At 34.4% G+C, this 17585-nt stretch overlaps 1 protein-coding gene across 2 annotated transcripts in view; it reads left to right on the plus strand.

Annotated features, from left to right (window-relative positions):
• DENND1B (DENN domain containing 1B) overlaps positions 1-17585 on the plus strand; it is a 158416-nt gene that overhangs the window by 103729 nt on the left and 37102 nt on the right. For both annotated transcript variants that reach the window (XM_048067142.2, XM_048067143.2), the window contains one exon: positions 8311-8436. In XM_048067142.2, the coding sequence (XP_047923099.1) occupies positions 8311-8436 (126 nt within the window). The remainder of the gene's footprint in view (positions 1-8310; positions 8437-17585) is intronic.

A 17585-nucleotide genomic window follows, 5' to 3' on the forward strand; every position in this document is an offset into this window, starting at 1 on the left:
TTTTAATCTCTTCTATCCTGCTGAGGGCTGCGTGAATGAAAACCTATACTGTTTGTCATTTGCTTTGGCAGAGCAAAGACTGCTTACTTAGAATTCTATTTGTAAATTAAACTGCAAACCCAGTTTGTCATAAAAGACATCTGATCCTTTTGAAATGACGAAAACTGTCTTTTGTCTGTAAAGGATGATAAATTAAGTGCCAGTTCTTTCTGGACTTTGATCTTGCAGAGGGTCCCCCCCTCCTTTTTTTTTTTTTTTCCTATTGCCTATAGGGGAACATGTTCTGTATATCATTTTAAATAGTCGTAAAATTCACTTACCTTGGTTTTCCCAATAGAGCTCTAAAAGCATATCAGTGTGAAATCACTGTTTTGATTATTTAGCTATAGATGCTCAAGCTATCACAAATTGTCAGGACAAATAATTTTATATCAAAATGTGAAATCAGAGCTACATTTTCTGAAATTGTGAATCATTAAAACAATCTGTCTTAATCAAAGTGAGGCATTGGACTGAAATACTATGTCTTTTGTATTGGTAATTTGTATGTATGTGGAACAACAGAAATCAAACTCTTGATGATTATATTAATATCAGTCCTTTTTGATTATAATAGTTTTAATACCTAGATTTTTTTTATAGATTGTCTGGTCAGTCTTCCTCTTGATTCATTATCAACTGTAGTTCAGAAATGTGAAAGAAATTGACTTTGATTATATAAAAAATATTCTGCTGTTATGTGATTTTACACTGATCTATGAAAAAGTGTATACACGTACAATAACTCTTGAGTGTACTCTATTGTACAGCTGAAGTAAATAATAACTGAAGGAAAAAAAAAATAGTTATTTTCTGGTGTGTTGTTAATTTTAACTGACTTTGCATTCAGTGTAAAAGGTTGAGGTTATAATGTCATGGAGGTACGTACCTCTTGTCAAATAATAGCTAGATGTAGAATTGAGAATTAGGCATCATCTTCTGTAACATACTAGAGTTGTAGCTGGAGGTCCTTCGAACAGTAAAAAAAAAAAAAAAAAAAATGTTTGTGCAATGAGTGGGACCTCATGTATTTTACAGCTGCATGTCAAAATGATCTCTAAATGAATAGGCTAGCATGAAAAAATAGGGGCGACAGTTCTTCATAATTTTAGGAGTATGTTTTTCCCCGTGATGTGTAGATGTAACTATTATTAATGTTAAGGAAAGTTATCTAAGAGTGTGGATTATGCAGTAGACTTAAAATATTTCATTCCATATCTAATATTGAATAAAACAGAACAACTGTGCTTTATGCAAAATGTACTTGCAGAACTTGTTTTAGGCTTTTACAGTGAAGCTTTTCATTTAAATAGACCCATCTCTTTCTCTACTTATAAAAGAAATAAAAAAAAGAAAAAAGGGAGAACACATAATATTATAGTTGGAAAACCTAGAAACAAAGACAGTGTCTGGGTTTTGGCTCATAAAACGACAGCACGCTTGTCCTGCATTCAGCAGGGACAATGCAACTGCTAACATCTGGGTTAAAATGTATAAGATGTAAGGCTGTAGAATCAAAATGGTAAGTTAAACTTAAAGCATTAGAGCAGATGTCAGATGCTTACATACGTGAAATATTTTAGCTTATATAAATAAGACTTGTAAGCATACGTACAAAGGTGGTAAAACTTCTGATGAAAAAATGTAATAAGCAGGAGTACCAATGAAGGGTGTTAAAATAGGATGAAGAACTGAAAATATAAAAGAAGCTCTCATCCCTTTGAAAAATTGATTCCAGATAGATTAACAGCCTAACAAAAGAAATGCAATATTTTTCAAAGACTTCTCTAAAACTGTTTCTTCTGTCTGAAGGAAACTGAGTAAAGTCTTTCCTTGATCAGTATGCCTGATGACGTCCTCACTGCATAGGTATTTAATAGTTTACCCATGTATAAGTAACGTGTCTATGAAAATGTTCCCATTGTGAATTTTTTCAAGATAAATTCAAGATTGAAAAACATTACTATATAGCATTATCTAATAAACTGCGTAATAAATTAACTGAGATTTAAAGGCATTTTTAAATCATTCACTTAAGTATTTAAATTATAGTTACAGGCTAGATGACTTTCTATGCATGTGAACTCTATTATTCTGTCAGACTGACCAGTGGTCTTGACTGTGCAAAGGTCAGTGGTCACAGTTGTCCTGAATTACCAGTCCTTTTTTCATGCGGACCCTCTGCTGCGTTGCATGCTGTAATCTTCTTAATGGCTTCATTCCAATATTCACACATAATATTTTAGATTTATTGACTGTTAGAAATACTACCATGCCAGTAGCAGTTCCGCTACTCCTAAGGTATTTAAAATTGGAAAAATAAATCAGTGCAAGACTTTCAGGAATCCTTTGTTTTCTTAGAGGGGGGAAAAACCTTCTTTTCCCCTCTCTTCTGACAAGAACACTTGTTTTTAAATTTAATCATTTCACTGTGAATTTGTCTATTATTTTTTAATTAAAAAAATGAAAATAAGTAGCTGCTTCTGTGGGAGTAAATTTCCTAACGCAATAATACATAGATCACCACTTTAATAGAGTAAGACAGTAGAAAAAGAACATTTGTGATGTATATAAATTAGTGTAGACTATAGACGCTTACACAATTATAAACCTTGGGCCTGATTCTGCAATACCTGCTTGCAATTACCTCTGACAAAAAGATTAGTCCTTTTCTCAATTTGACCACTTTCAGAAAAATCTTGGAGAATTGAGGTTATCACAATTATCACATTTAGCAACCAAATCTTACTCAATTCACAATAGACTTTAAGCAGAAGTTTTATAAATATGATCTTCAAAAAACGATGGGCTTTATAGCATGTTAGCATCTTCTGTGTTTGTTAAATGTTAACTGTGAAATCTACAGAGCTGTTGAAAGATGCTGAAAGCCTTTATAGCATGTTGTACACATACACTGATACAGGACAGAGTTCAAAGATTTTTTTTTGATTTTTTCTTTTGAGATTCCAAAAGTCACAGTATTTTAACAACACAAATTGGGCGATGAACATCACTGTTTTGAAGGTAGCATTTGAGAAACGGGCTGTAATTCATGTTGAAAAACAACCAGCTACTTTACAAAATAATTACTGAGTTTTTTTTTTGTAATTTTTTTTTTTACAATACCGTTAATCATTCTATTTTCAGAAATAACTAGCAGCATGTAACATTGCAACTAAAAAAATTTTTGGCAAAAATTAAATACCATAATTTAGTTAGTTTCTCCATTAGAAGATACCCAAAATATTACTAATATATTTTAGAAACTCAAAGCAGGCAGCAATGTTTGCAATGTTATGAAACAGCTGTTTATGCTGAATCTCAAACGAGTTGTTTGAGATTCTGTTGAACCTAGATGTAATTTTAGAAACTAGACCATTAGATTGAAAAATGCAACTAGTTTTGAAAACATTTGCATTTAGGTAGGTAATGAGTATTTTTGATTAGATGCTGGAGGGCTAGCTGAGATGCCTAAATCCTGTGTGTATAGATAATATCAAGGATGTAGAAGCTCTTTCATTAACAACCTCGATTTAAATCAACTCAGATTCCATTTTATTGTACGGTCTTGTTTTGTTTCTCTTCTCTGCCACTTATTACTTTTTGCTATTGAGAGTGTGCTTTTACTTTTACAGTGACCTGATCTGATGGGGAACACTGGAAAATAATGTAAAGCGTAATAACTGTCACTGATATGAGAGAAATACTTGGGTATATCTTTCTCAGAGATCCAATAGTTGTTGGGAATCACAGTGCATGGTTCTGCATTCCTTAGGGCACAAATCTTTTGAATGTTTCTGTTCAGGCTTAAATTTATACGTGTGCTTAAGCTTTTGCAGGAAGAAAGGCTTTGATTAATAGTTATATCATTTTGTGAATTTGGTTTTTTAAGTTTTGTGGGTCCTTCTATTATTCTACTCACATGAATATTGAAGAGGTATTAGTCATGTCTTGTTTCTGATCGGGTAATTGTATTTTGGAAACTTGAAAAGGATATAGGGTGACTATTTTAAAAAATTATGCTTCTTTTTTCAATGCCCAATACAATGTGTTTTGACGTTTTTCAGATACTTTGTATGTATGAAAGCAAAGCCACATGCAAACCACATGACTTCCTAAATCTCCGAAAGACTATTCTATTGATTTAGTCCTTCCCGAAGCTCTGATTGCTCTTCATTGGTAGTGTTTAACAGTCCTATGAAGTCACCTTCCTACGACAAGCAGTTGCTAGGAGAAGACAAAAGCACTTTGCTCCTAGTGTCAATTAATAATACCATTTCTGAAACAGATCATTAGTGCCTCACAGGAAAAAAAAAAAAAAAGTGTTCTAATCCCTGTTGTTTGTTTGTTTCTAGTTCTGTATTTTTAAACTTTTCAAAAGGCTATTTCTGCTTAAGTCACAGAAAAAAAGGGAGAAAAAGAATCAGGCATTCCTAATCATAAATAGGTAGATGGATTAAAACACATATAAGGAAAATACTGTGGTAAGGATGTCACTTGGGTGTTTTTTTGGCTTCATGTCACTACTGTGTATTTTCTTTGAAATTTTAAGAACGATTTATTCTGCCACCGTGGCATCACCTAAAGGGGGCTTACACTCCCTTGACTTTAGATTTGAAGTGATCATAATCCTGCTATGCACCAGGTCCTCATAAGTAGTTCAAAGCACCCATTCTCATATCTGTCGCTACTGTGCTGGCTGCAGTAACTGCTTATCACTCTGGTTAAAGCGTGGAGGATTTGCCGGCAGCCTACCCAGACGGGCAGCTTGGCTTTGCTGTCACTCGGTGGTTTGCTAAGCACGTCCACGTTTGCTGACTTCAGGTTGAAGGAACCCGGGCGGGCAGGCAGGCAGCAAGGGTGCTTCGAGGGTGCTTCAGCAGGGGCTCCAGCTCTGGTGACTGGGAAATCAAGGCTGGAGAAACTTTTTGAACTCCAGCACAATCTTCCTGAGGCTAGAACTCGCTCCCGGATAGCAGCCTGGGATTGCAGCTCCTGACTGGGTAGCGTTCCTGCACATTTGTGCTGGAACCTCCTGCCTTCAAGCTGACAGTCCATTGGGATGTTCTTAATGTGGTTGAAATAATAATGTACCAGTACTGCAGTAAACTGGGAGATTTTTTTGTTTGTTTGTTTCTGTTGTTCTTTTTAATATATATTTCTCTAAAGCATCCTGATATTGATTTATGTTAGGGTATATAGGGCCCGAGAGAACTGAAGAAATCAGAAAATCCTTTTCCCTTGTTTTGTCCTGTAATCCCCCTGCTCTACATCTTCTTTTGCACCGTTCCCTCTTACCTTCTGTTATCTGCCATAATTGCCCAAACTTTCAGTGCCCAGCATAACATCTTTTTTCTTTCAATTAAAATATATTCACTTCTGCTCTTTGGTCTTTACTAGTTACGTGCATTGTGCCCCTACCTCCAAAAATGACACAGGGAGGAGTATTCAATCAACTCTTTATCCATCCGTAAGGAAAGACACTAAATATTGATTATCCTAGAAACAACTGATTGCAGCCAAGTTGTGATCCTCCTTTCTGTTTTATTTTTGCTATTTCCATTAATACCGATCCATCAGAAGCTTCTTCACTGACACTGTGTCGCCAAACAGCAGTATGAAGCCTACTCCCTGTTTACATTTGTATACATAGGTAGAGCCTATGCTGGGGTTAGAAGAATTGTCTAAATGTCAATTTACAGGGAGATTTGATTTTATCAGTGTTGAAACAGAAACTGAAACTCAGTTGTAACATGTTGCTGTAAAATTATTTCAGGTGAAGAGGACGTTTGTTCCTCTTCTGTTTGGGTGTCCCTGTGGCTGAATGATAAGAAAGGTCATGTGTTTCCAATTCATTGTGGGACTGTATGAGGAAGCAATTATTTTTCACTTAATTTGAAAACAGTCCTAAAAAATACTGGTAGTCAGCCTCTGACCAACACAACATATAAGCCCATGATTACCTTAGATCTAGAACACTACCACTACGAGTATGCAGTAGCTTAAATTCAAGATAGGTATCCACATTCTTTTAGAAGTATTTCTCAAACTCTTTATCATTTGATCATGTCACACCATTCGACATATGTCTTTGGGGAAATATATGACCTGGTAGCTGAAAGGATTTTCAAATACATTTTGCAAGTTAAATTTCAGAGTTCTAGTTGTTATTACATTTTTGAACAGATAGCATTGAACAATTTTTCTGCTTTAAAGAAAAAACAAAACAAACAATCCCTTTTTTTAAAAAAGCTACTGTTCTAACAATCACTTCACAGAAATTATTTAATGTAAATATACCAGTTATATTTTCTCATAGAGTATGCACGAGATTTTGTTTGTTTTTTATGAAACAAACTCCTACTGTAAGATTATGAGTATAAAAATTGTCTTTTTTTCACATCATTAAATACCAGATGTAATGTAGAAGAGTGTAGATTTGCAAGAAAGTAGAGGGAAAAGGAAATTCTTTCATGTTTAAGCTGCTTTGTTCATCATGACAGAGACAACTTTCTAAGGCTGAGAATTCATTTTTTGACCTCATGTTTCTGTTTTTCTTTTAGTGAAACTGAGCTAATACTGATGGGCAGATTTCCCTTATGCAAAGTGTATTCCCCCATTTATCGCCCTTAAAATTAAATAAACCTGATTATTAACAACCTTAAAATAATCATACGGTACAGAACAAAGAAAATAAAATAACATGCATTTGTTTTTTCAACCTTGAATTCCTTAACTGCTTTTTGTACTCAGAATTATACTTTTTTTTTCTTTTTCCTTTTGAGGTATAAGGGAAAAACGTAAATGAGCCTTGGTGTATGCTATCCATGGGCTAAACGAATCAGGCTCTAAACTTTTATCTAGATCTATGGAGCTTGGATATAAATTGAAAAGATCACAGCTGTGGGGAAAAGACCTATACTGTAAAGGCCTTTCTGCATAGATTATGAACATCATAACTCAATAATTTTTTTTTTCAAAACTATAGTTATAATTGGACCCAATGGGGGCCTCTCTCTTTGATCAGATCACAGTAACTGTGACTTTACACTGGAAAATGTCACTACTGTGAAGGTTTATCACCTGTAGAGCTGGTCTTTTCTCTGATGCCATGTTCAGTTCTCATTAGCATTATTCAAAGTTTAGTTGTTAATTAGGTTGACACTTCAATTACAATCATCATCTACAAGAACAGCCATGACTGCTTGCATAAAGAAACAAAAAGATATTCATTCTTGCATACATTTCTAAAAGAGTGAAAGCTGTTTTGCTCGTAGTTTGTGCTTATAATATTATGTTTAAAGAGTAACTCTAAATGGTACTTCGTATAGTATTTAATGACAAAAATATTGCTTTCATGGTTATATTACAATACAAAGGGAGGTAGAAACTTGTCCTCAACATAATTGGAGCTGGCTTATTTCTCCAGATATCCCTGATGATGGTAATTAGTTGAATAAAACTATAACTGGGTGTAATTCCACATATATTTAAGTAAAATACTCTGATAATTCCAGAATTATAAGATCTTTCTCCAGAATCCCCAAGTAATAGCCATCTGTGCCAAGAAAAAGGAAAATAGAGACCTCCTTCCAAAACAATGTCAAGCACTAAAATAAGAATAGCTTTTTTAATTTTTTGTTTTAACTATAGGTGCTTAATCAGAACGTTGTTCTCCTTTTTTTATTCTCCTTTCATGTGTTTTATCTTCAAGGACAATTCTAACAATAATGTACCACTGAATTTACACAAACTTTTCTCAACTGTTTGACAGCGGTAGCAGCTACTCCCATGGTGCTTGAGAAATCATGTAAGATAGTAATTTGATATTAAAAAAAAAAAAAAATCCCTAAAACTGAATCATAAGTTAGCATTAGGAATACTCAAAAATAAGCTTTCTTAATATAAATAAAAAATATCCAACTGTCTTTCTTCAAAAAGAGAAGGTAAATTTTATGATCAGAGAAAGACCTGCAGAAAAGTGGCTCACATGCAGTTTACTGTAAAATAATTAAGCTTATTTATGTCAAGAGGCCTTGGGAAAAAAAGAGAGCATAAACCAATTTGCATTAGCACTCTACCATCATCCCCTGCCTTCATTTCAATTAACAGACCAGCAGGTGCTCTTTGCAGTTAAAAAGATAAGCTATCAAGGAGGAGGATGAATTTTTGGCTGACCTGTAGACACCATGGTTTGCCTGCTGATTGGGTTCGTACCTCGCTGTACCAATTTCTGAGGTGTTAATTTAACTGTTCCACTCTGTCATGCAGGTCTCGGCCTTGAAAAATAAACTGAAAAAGCAGTCTACAGCTACGGGTGATGGAGTAGCCAAGGCCTTTCTTCGGGCACAGGCAGCACTGTTTGGATCCTACAGAGATGCACTAAGATACAAACCAGTAAGACAACTACTATTTGCCTTAATTTACAAGAGTGCAGGCTCATTCTTTTGCAGGAAAAATATGATGTATTGTCCCAGTCTGAAAATGTTTTAAATCTTACTCTGAGTAAAAGATACGCTGGCAATTTAGAAGACACTACTACCTCCTGATGGTGAGTTGTACTGAAAAATGAATAGGTGTCCAAAGTCAGCTATTTTTTATTTGTATCACTTCTAGAATTTATTTAGTATAAAATTGGATTGTATTAACGAAAATACTTAGTTTACCGTGTTTAATGTGCTGAAGAACTGAAGAGGTTGTGCCTTACAGAGACTCAATTTTCTCTGTACTTCATACAGAGACTTTGTTGTGTTTGGGGCCAGAAGATTTTTTTAATATTATTATTATTATTTCCTAGCAGAAGCCAGATATGATGAGTCAAACACGCATCTCTACTTTTATACACTTACCTTGATTCCACTGAGAAGATAGCAAAAATTAAAACCCAGTCCATCCCATCAGAACTTGTATGCCTGAGTTTTTGCTGGTACTCAGTAGGTTAATGTGTTAGAGCTCTCATCCTTTCTGGTTTTTGAGGGTGGCACATACTGAGCCTGCTAGATGATAAAATAATTCATCAGAAACAACTTGGAGGTTAATTTCAAATTACTTTTGTATGATATTTGCAAACTACTGATTTTTCTAAAGTTTCATTTGATAAAAATGCACTGAAATGCTGTTGGCTGAATCCCTTGGGCAGGGAACTGTGCAGTGTTCCTTGATGGAAATGGATAGAATGGTCATTAATTCCAGATGAGATATATTTCTGGAGGAAACATATTGAAATACAGCATGGCAGGGTCTTCTTTCTACGCAAGTAGTTCTCTTAGAGGTGGTCTTTTTTTGACATGGGCATTTTATACCCTAGCCACTAACAAGCATTAGAAAACTATTGAGATAAAAAGGTAACCCATGTAGAAATGAAGTAGTATTTAAGGGTTTAGTCCAAATATGTGTTTGACACTTGTTATAGTTTTCTTTTGATATGGAAAATCAGTTTGCATAGTATATTGAAACAACTGTACCTGTTTTCAAAATCATGAGTACAACACAGTATGAGTTTCATTAAAATCAATCAGTTCTACAAAACAGTTGTAGTTTATTCTATACTGGCGTTACCTGACACTGCTTTGGAAGGGGTTATATAATTGGTCCCTCAGTCTAAAGGTGAAGACACTGGTCAGTGTCAATACACGGCAGTTTGCATTACAAGCAGTTACATCAAAAGGTATCTTAGGTTCAATGTATGCAAACAGAATAATGTCAGTCTGGCTGATGGCCTTAACCTCTGTTCTGATCAGAAATAGGCTGGGGCCAGTGCTTTGTACTACGGTAAGTTTGTTGAACTGAAGGCAAGTTCTTTAGTTTTCTGGTTAGCATGTCTTGAATTCGGCTCTGCTTTCCATTTTATTTTGGTTTCTGCTGCCACATTTGAAGGACGTACATTTGCATTGTGTTGGAAGTAGTGCACCATATATCATTTCAGCTGGCAAACATTTGTCAAAGTGGCCTTTACACTCTTTCTTTCTGCATTATTCTCTTTCGCATTTTTTTTTGTCTCCACTAATTACATGTAAGAGTAGGTATTTATGAAACTGTTGTGGCCTAATGGTGGTTTTTTGTTTTGTTTTGTTTTTTTGGTGGTGGTGTTTTGTATTGTTGTTTTTTTAATATGTTATTTCAGAATACTGTCTGCTGGCAAATACCAGCATATCTTGGATTGGCATCAACTTGTTCAAAGACAATGTGTATATTTATTAAAAAAAAAAAAAAAAAAAGAGGGCAAAAAAAAGCGCCTAAGTTATCTTGAGCTGTGTTCACGTTGTGTTAACTGATAGTATTTTACAGAATTTTTGTTGTGATAGGAAAAACTCCAGATTAGTAGACACTAAGAGGAATTGTCTCTTGGTTGTTCGGCTCATTTTCCATGAGCCTTTTGAACTAAGTTCAATGCCTTGTGAAGGGGGACGTTCAAAAAATCCGATCATGTTTGACTGTATTGGGACTTTGTCAGGAATCTTAGGACATGTGAATTGGTGTTGCAAGGAAAATACTGTCTTTTGTCGTAGAGCTCTTGATGCTAGATCTAATACGGAAAATCTAAACCAAAGTTATGGACTTTATTTACATTCTTTCTGGAGCATTCACATAGAAACTATGTACAGGGTATACCTGAATGAGAATATTTTCCATAGAGTTTTGAAATACTTTTGCTATAATAAACTTGTCGTATTTTCAAAATCAAGACCTGAGACATTTTGGGGTACCATTTTTAGGATCACAAACATCCTAATGAAAAATAAAATTATGTTTGGATAGTTATCGCTTGCTTGTAAGTTGAAAAATATGTTTATGTGAACTATTTTCCTTGCAACAGAGTGTTCTGTATGATTTTAACTTGAAACATGAAACAACTGTCATTAATATTCACTTTGAGTAAAGAACAGCTTTGATAGTGTCTGTACTCATCCAACACTTCTCTTCGCTCCAAACGCTGTTCATCACACTGAACACTCATTCTGTGCAACTGTTTGTTTTCAGCATAGGACAGATTCTTCTTGGTATAGCAATATGTCTTGAACAAACGTCTAGCAATTATTGAAAATAATGTGATTGGTGAAAGGGAAAATGGGAAGCTTCAGGGGTCTTGAAAGGAGTTCATGGGACTCCGAAAGACCATATGGAAAATTTGACTAATACAGGCAGGAATTATGACACACAATACATATAGGTGATAATATTTTTTGTGTGTAATAAATGGTAATAAAAATATTAATGCAGTAAAAGTTTCCAAGAAAAGCAGAAATAGTTGTTTTATACAATTTAATCATGATACTGAATTAAAAAAGAGAAATCAAATTTGATATAACTGCCAAAAATATTTTTATAAGAAGTTGCATTTTACATTAGAAACTATTGCATAATAATAGTGGATCTGTAGAGTAAATCAGTACAGTTGGTGCCAAGGACCTGGCATCCACACAGTGTGCATTCCTAGCTTTATTGTGGTTCTTATTTTAGTGTTGACTGCTGAATACCCACACGAGCTGAAGCTCATTTTCTGGTTTACTTTAATACAGAACGGATCTAGTTCATACATGATAGATGAGGATGACTGGAAAAATTGTTTTTATAGCCTGTTTTACTATCGCATCACCATTACAAGATTTTGATAGGGAAAAGAAAAAGAAAATTAAACAGATTTTCATCTTTGTTGACATCACTGCCATTTGATGAATGGCCGAAAAATAATCTGTGTATTCAGAAGAAAATTTCCTCAGTGGAATATCAGTATGTTGTTGTATTAGCCTAGCTAGCAGCTGCAGTAGGAGCCATTGTGTGATTTGCAATGTCAGTGATCACGAAGAGTTCTGATCTCGAGTCTGTCCCTGGTGAGACATTGCAATGATCAGAGTATTGTGACATAAGTGCTCCTTATACTGTATAGATGCATATAAAAATCAAAATTATATTTAGCTTGGGTAGTCACAGCTTAGCCTTGAACTTTTTGTTTCTCCTGTTTTCTTTAAGTAGTGCAGCATTTGGGAATTTATCATTATGATTTATTATTATCATATTACATGTTTCATAATTGCAGGCAGAGGTGGGAGTTAAATACAAAGTTTATAATTGTGCAGCTTGTGTCATTTTGTCAATCCAATGTATGGGCAATATTGTGTTTATTTTGTTTCTAGCTTTTTTTTTTTTTTTACTTTACACATTCTTCATAGGTGGTTTTCAGGCACCTTTGTTTGTATCAGATGAATGCTATGACAGTCAAACATTTTAGCAACACTATGATGGCTAATGAAAGTTGGCCTTACAAATGAACTCTTGGAAACCTTGCAGGTGACAGAAAAATACTAGATTTTTTTTCTATTAAGTATATACCGTATGGTCAGATAATAAAGCACCATGTGGTGTACAAATTCTTAAACAGGCAATATTCCACTGACAGCCTATGTCTAGAGATGGAAGGGTAGGTGAGAGACTGGGGAAGGAGAAGAAAAATAATAATGAGTTTAAAAGTATTCACCATAATAGAGATTAATTTTAACATTGGGAAAATGAACAAAGCAGGGAATGTGGTAGCAAACACCAGGAGGAAATGTAGGTCTGATTAAAAATTAAAATAAAATCCATCATGACAAGACAAATACGTTTCGAATGCATTTCAAATAAACAAATCTTATTTCTTTAAGACATATCTATTGAAAGACTGTGGAATATAAGAAACAATAAGTTATTTTCTGTTTCTGAGGAACAGGCTTTTCTTCAAGAATTAGCTAGCAAAAAATAGTCATTGGAAAAAAAAATCACCTCCTCTTTTGGGGAAAAATTCATGAAAGCTCTTGATGTTACTGATGTTGAACCAAAAGAAATAAACCGGGATAACTTTGGTTTAAGTTATGATAATTGTAACATCAATCATCAGAAATTAAGAAATGAAGAGCAAAGGCTAATGGCATGGTTTGGAATTCTCGGCAGCAGGAGTTTATAGTCTGATCAGCACACCAGGGGGATGGGTAAGCTTCCACCTTGGAGATAGCACAACCTGTCAGACCTCACTTTAATTGAATGCTAACTGGAGTGCTTTGGGCCAGTACGGACACTTTTTAAACTAATGACATCAGTGCTCCAACAGATCCAGGTATTGTATTCAATTTGCAAGAAAGCAAAATAATGCAATTAAATGTTATATTATAGAAAAAAAAAAGATATCTTAAGATTAAGAATCTACCTGAATGCCTGGAAATGCGGAAGCAATGATTGCTTGTACTTTTCAGAATGAAACCTTTTGAGGATGATGTCTTGAAATGGACATGATTTGTTTGTCTATTCTGCGAGAGTTAGGCATAAAAAGTACAGTAGTGTGCAGAAACAGAAGGAAGAGTATTAAAATGCCAGAACATAGTCTGAGTTTAAATACAGAGCCATCCTGTGTAATATCTGTTATGCCTCTTTATTGTCACTTCCATAAGAACTTTATTTTACGTGTTAAAAGCCAAATTTGCATTAAAGACTGCATTGGTCTGTTATTGAATATAGAAGTTAATAGCAGTGTTAGTAGGGTTTAATTGTGACTGCAAAAACTATCAGCTCATCTGAATTGTTGATTAGGTAGATAGCAAGAAATGTGCAAATTTTGGAGTAATTTGTTTGCAATTTTAAATGGGACATTCCTAAGTAGAATGAGTATTTAAGTCATACTCTGTTATTCCCTGGACGTTTATCTTTGTATTTCAGGCCAACAGCTGAAATTTCATCTTTTTACTTCCTTGCTTTTAAACAGAGGAATTTCCATGTAAAAATAAGAATATTAATATAAATAAGTCATGGTGATTAAAGCTTTTATTTTTTTGATAAATGACACAATACAAAGGAAGTTATACCTACCTTATGCTCTTTTTTGTAATAAGCAAGAACTACCATATGAAACTGTACTAATTATAGCAATAGTACAAATAATTAATGCAAGTCATTTCATGCTAGAAAGATATGAATGTTTTCTGAAATAATTAGAATGTTCACTCTGTTTTTTAAAGTTAAGCATATCTTCTAATCAAGATTACTTTTTCTTTTAAAAATACTGCACTGTTTTAGCTCTCTGTTTTCCTGTTCCATTGAGGTTCCGCATAAATAGCTTGTTTAAACTGTGAATGTAGCTTAGAGTGAAAAATGCCTGCTGCGTGTGGCAAGCTATGAAAGGGGAGGAAAATTCTATAGCAACTGTTGTTGAAAGGACAGATATCTTGTTTGGGCATGGATTGTTTGGTCTGAGTATTAGCTGTCTGCTTTTCAGTATAGAGTCCCTACTGGGTTTTGATCGAACTTGTTTTGAAAGTACATTGTAGATCAATACGGAAAGGGCCATTTGATGGTGTTGTAGTTAAATATCAGTGGAGGATTCCTCCAAAACTCAGCGTTTCTAAAGGTATCCAGCTGTATTTGCAGAAACAAGAATGTTACAAGCTTTATGTCCAAAACCTATTTTTGTTTATTTGAATAGATATTTTCATTTTAAAATAACACTCCAAAATCTCTAAAGTTTACAGTAATAATCTTGAAGATTTGTTCAAGTTTTATTTGGAAAGCAATTTTGTTGCTCAGAGTATGGAGCAAATTAGAGAGAAGTTAACTGTGTTATTTAATGGAATTTCAGTAGTTACAGCAGATACTCAGAAAACAGTCTGGAATTTCTACAGGTCAATGGTTTTTCTTACTTTCATGTGCTGAATAGGTGGAAGCTTTAAGCTCACTCAAATTTTTAAAGCAAACTTTCTATCAGTAGGTTAAAATAACACGGATGGCTTTGGGACGTGAACCCTTTATAGATCTAAATACATTCTCAGTTGCGGAATAGCTTTGGTTATTCTGTTTCTGAACTTTACTGATAAGGCAACAGATGCACCAATGCATGTGTACTTAGTAAATATCTGAAGCACCCAGTAATAAAGAAAAATATTTGGGAAAATAATACGGCCATGCACTACAAATGTGTGTTGAACTACCATTTCCTGGCATTCTGCTACACAGCTCAGGCAGGAGAGGTGCCATCAAGTAGAACTGTCTGATTGTGCTCTCTTCCTAGGCTGTTGTGAAACGGAGAGCAAGAGTCTCTGTTCGCTCTTTTACTGGGAGACAACCTCTTTTTCTGTCTTTAATCTTTCCCAAGACATTTGGGAAAGTGGCAGTGTAGACTTCTCTTGGTTTTTATTATTCTAAGGAGTGTATCTTGATAATGATATTATTTTTACTCTTTGCTCCTAAATTTAAGGTTTCATAGTGTGTTGTGAGCCATCATCTAGTCAGTTTTGCACTCCCACATAGCCTCTGTATTTTCAGAAATTGTTTGTCATGTAAAGAAATATATAAATATGGATTTTTTTTCTCATTTGCTGTCTTGAAATTTTTTGGAAGAACGACTGAACTGAGAAGAGAGTCTGCCCTCAGGAACACCACGTCTTGTACCACCATATTTCACTGGAGACTGTTTCATTTGTTTTGATGCACTTTGAATTTGCTAAGTAGCTTGAGGTCATCTTCTTAAGACAAGAGTCTTTAGGAGCTCAAGATCAGCTAATGCAAAGTGGGTCAGGAAGGCAGTGCTATTTAAAGTACCACAAACATTTCAAGCTCTTTGGCAGATGCAGCATGTCCTGCATGTGTACAGTGTTCACCAGTTATCTCTGGATAAGCAGTAAGTGGAAAAACTTGTATGCTTGTCCTGGAGACTTGATCCATATACTGTATTGAGATGGTTTTGCATATCACAGCATTCCAGCAACCCTGAGAAAGGGGAAGGATTGTGTTACGTAAATGTATAGCTTTTAACTCTTCCTTGGAGAATTCTTTTCTAAAACCAGGGATTCCATAAAGAAGTCAGACCATAAAACTTAAAAACAAGTTAAGCAGGAACCGAAGTGCTTTGCTGAGTAGGATTAGACTTCTATTTGCTTTTTAGGTACTTTGAATTTAGTATTGTGGTAAGATAGCTGAAATCAAATTTTTGATACATGGAGATGCCTATGAAAAATTAGAAAGAGTAAAGCTTTTGATAATATCAGAATAGGATTTTAAAACGACATGACAGTGGTTTTGCTTTGACATTTCGTTGGATCTTACTTGAACCAATTAAAAACACAATGCAAGGTGTAAAAAGCAGTGGAAAGTGATTTAGAGCTATCCCACCAAACTCACATAGGTCACATGCAGAAACTACGTAGTGATATTCTAGAAGCATAGAAGGGCACAGTAAGCCAGAAAGACAGGAACATGCATGATGTAGCATGTGCGGTTAAAGTTAACCAGGGTATAGAGTGGAAAGCAATGGTGGTCAATGGGCACTAATAAATTTGTCTTCAAAGTGGACAACAGTTGGAGTCTGACAAGATCCCTGTTTTATTATCATGAAGATCAAGATAGGAGGTATCTTTGATCTTTCTTTTGAGTGGCTGAGGTGTCTTACTCTGTTGTGGGTGTTTAGTTTTTGGGTAGTAAAATATCCTAGAGGTAGATTTAGATGTGGAATTTAGTTGGATTCCAGTTTTTCTGTCTCAAAGACCTTTGGTAATTGTTTCTAACCTGATGACTCTGTTTTGTATACTTGGATGGGAGGCCTTTTGGCTTTATAATGGAATCAGTTAATGTATGTCATGAACTGCACAAACTTTTGAATGTACGTATTATTTATTCAGTTAAATCTAACAGCTTAAAATATTTATCACAAAGTAATGACAAGAATAACAATTTGAGAGAATGCCCATCAGTAATATCCAGTGGTCTGTGCACACTGAATACAGCAAATTATAAAAGAAACTAATGGATAACATAGAATCCAATTTGATGATTTATAAATCTTTATTTTTTTTAAATGAGTCTTGTTTTCAAGTAAGATTTTCAGCAAAGACTTAATTTTCAATTGTTTCATCTTGTTCATTTTTTTGTTCATTGTTCATCTTGTTTCCTATTTTCATCATCCAAATGTTTTGATGTGGGTTTTTGATAAACTATAAGCTGTGTGCTTTTGCCATGTTGGGCAAATATATTATTGTAATAAATGTTAATCTGATCTGTTCAGACTTTTTCCATAACAACGTTCCAAAAAGTTTGTAGTTTTTGGTGTTGTGGAAAAAAAAAATGTCAAAATGTATGTTTATTTCAATAATTTCTTGTTAAATCGTTAGCATATTTGTCAATCTTCTCGGGTTGTGGTAGAATTTAAAAATAATTTGACAGATTCCTATTTTTGATTGAATTAGATTTTTTGTTTAGTATTGATTATTTTGTGTGCCACTGAATCAGAGTAATGCATGTTGAATTATTTGAAGTAGAGGACCTGCTATCCCTTAAACTTTGAACCACTTCCTTGAAACGTTTAATGAAGAGTGCTATAGAGGTAACATGAACCATCTGTAAACCACTTACTTTTTCCTTGCAAAGTGTTTTTTGTAGGCTGATGTTAAAGCTTCATAAACCAGAGGTTCAACTGTATCATGTATTTTGAGAACTATTTAAAATGTATGAAAATTTTGTTGTTATTGTCTGTGTTTATATTTGATGCACGTTTTTCAAGCTTGCTCGAAAGGGAATTTTTTGTATGTATT

This window comes from Anser cygnoides, chromosome 8, assembly GCF_040182565.1.
Source record: "Anser cygnoides isolate HZ-2024a breed goose chromosome 8, Taihu_goose_T2T_genome, whole genome shotgun sequence".
Lineage (NCBI taxonomy): Eukaryota > Metazoa > Chordata > Aves > Anseriformes > Anatidae > Anser > Anser cygnoides.